This window comes from Rhincodon typus, unplaced genomic scaffold, assembly GCF_021869965.1.
Source record: "Rhincodon typus isolate 14 unplaced genomic scaffold, sRhiTyp1.1 hic_rhity00014791, whole genome shotgun sequence".
NCBI lineage: Eukaryota > Metazoa > Chordata > Chondrichthyes > Orectolobiformes > Rhincodontidae > Rhincodon > Rhincodon typus.
The window spans coordinates 3,499-5,688 of record NW_025980429.1 but is presented as its reverse complement, the minus strand read 5'-3'; the positions used below and the strand labels follow the sequence as shown (position 1 = coordinate 5,688).

The following is a 2,190-nucleotide window of genomic DNA, read 5'->3' as shown; positions in this document are numbered from 1 at the left end:
GGGTGTCACACGCCGCAGGGCAGGGGTGGGTGTCACACGCCACAGGGCAGGGGTGGGTGTCACACGCCACAGGGCAGGGGGTGGTGTCACACGCCGCAGGGCAGGAGGGGGTCACACACCGCAGAGTGGGGGGGGGGGGGGCCCCCCCGGGGGGGGGGGGGGGGGGGGTCACACACCACAGGGCGGGGCATTATATCACGCTCTACACATCACCTGCTCCCTCTATCCTTCTCCTGCCTGCTACGTTTCCCCCCACTGCCTGCACACACCACAGGGCAGGGGCAATACATACCCCTTCCCTACCCCCTGCTCCCTGCCTGCTCACCTTCTCCCCCACCACGAGCTGCTCACTCACCCACTTCGCTCCTCCGCCTGCTGCCCCTCTATCCCCCACCGCCGACTTCTCCCTCTTCCTTCCGACTTCTCCCCCATTCCGCTCCCTCCAACTTCTGCCTCTCTCTCCCCTGCCTTATCATTCCCCCAACTTCTCCCCTCTGCTCCTGCCTTCTCCCCGCCCTTCCCCTCTCCCCCTCCCAGCTCCCCCATCGCCCTCTCTCCCCATTGGCATTTTACCTTCTCCCCTGTGCCAGCTGTCAGTACAAAGGTTGAAAAGACAGGCAGCTGGTACTTGGTCTGTGCTGGCCAGCTTTCAATGGTAGCTCCCATTGGCAGACAGAAGACTGGCACAGTGTGAGGCAGGGGAAACGGCTCACTATCAGTCTCCGGGTATCGGCTGATCAAACCTGGAAGAGACGCACATCACAGCGGGGTATACAGGCAGCTTCAGTGCAACACAGTACAACCACCCACCAACGGGCTCCATTCACCAGAACATGGCATCCTCAGAGAGGGGGGGGCCCTGTCACTGACCGACCCCCCTGGAGAGAGGGGGCCCTGTCACTGACCGACCCCCCTGGAGAGAGGGGTCCCTGTCACTGACCGACCCCCCTGGAGAGAGGGGGGGCCCTGTCACTGACCGACCCCCTGGAGAGAGGGGGCCCTGTCACTGACCGACCCCTCTGGACAGCTGTGTTCTGTCTGAACCCGGCTGTCCCCTGGGCTCCGGCCCCTGCAAATGGACGGTTAGATTTTGTCGGGGGTTCATGCTCACCAGCTTCGTACGCCAGGGCTGTCCCCTTTGCCATGGACTTCTTGTAGCACAGATAGATTCCTGGACCCCACTGTAATCAGAGGAAGGTCAGTGTTAGCCATTGTGCGCTGACCAGAGGATGTCGGTACAGAGCTGTACGCTCCCTCCCACAAACCATCTCCCTCCCCATCCCAGACACTCCCCCCACACCCCTGTCTGTCTCCCTCCCCATCCCAGACACTCCCTTCACGCACACCGCCCCCAACCCACATCCCAGACATGTGGGAACAGATCCTTCAAATAATTTGTCCATATCGACCAGGTTTCCCAAACTAAACTATTCCCATTTGCCAGTACTTGACCCACATTCCTCTCAACCTCTCCTACCCATGTACCCATCCAAATGTCTTTTAAATGTTGTAATTGCACCTGCTTCTACCACTTCCTCTGGCAGCTCGTTCCATACACGCATCACCCTCAGGTCCCTTTAAATCTTTCTCCTCTCCCCTTAAACCTATGCCCTCTCGTTTTCGACTCCTCCCCTGCGGCAAAGACCTTGGCTATACACCTTATTGATACCCCTCATGATTTTAAAGCTTCTACATGTTTACCCCTGAGCCTCCTACGCCCCAGGGAAAATAGCCCCAGCCTATCCAGCCACGCCTTGTAACTCAAATCCTCCAGTCTGGGTATCATCCCTGTAAATCTTTTCTGCACCCTCTCCAATTCAATAATATTCTTCTTGTAGCAGAGTGACCAGAACTGTACACAGTATTTCTAAAGTGGCTTCACTAATGTCCTGAACAGCTGCAACATGTCCCAACTCCTCTCCTCAATGCTCGTACCAATAAAGGCAAGTGTGCCAAATGCCTTCTTCACCGCCCTATCCACCTGTGATTCCACTTTCAAACAACTATGTACCTGCAACCTAGGTCTCTGTTCTCAGTCACTGTGTCACTGACTGACTGACTGACCCCCCCGACAGTGCGGCCCTGTCACCGTGTCACTGACCCCTCAACAGTGCGGCCCTGTCACTGTATCACAGACTGACCGACCCCCCGACAGTGCGGCCCTGTCACTGTGTGACTGACCCCCCGACG

The 2,190-nt window shown here is 57.8% G+C and overlaps 1 protein-coding gene across 1 annotated transcript in view; it reads right to left on the bottom strand.

The window, feature by feature from the left end:
• Positions 1 to 573: 573 nt before the first annotated feature.
• The window catches only part of LOC125482678 (C-myc promoter-binding protein-like), a gene marked incomplete at its 3' end in the record, with an annotated part of 3,809 nt that continues 2,192 nt past the window's right edge, over positions 574 to 2,190 (bottom strand). Inside the window, exons 3-4 of the mRNA XM_048594794.1 lie at positions 1,112 to 1,181; positions 574 to 743 (exon numbers count right to left, since the gene is read on the bottom strand). Coding sequence (XP_048450751.1) covers positions 574 to 743; positions 1,112 to 1,181 — 240 coding nt within the window. The remainder of the gene's footprint in view (positions 744 to 1,111; positions 1,182 to 2,190) is intronic.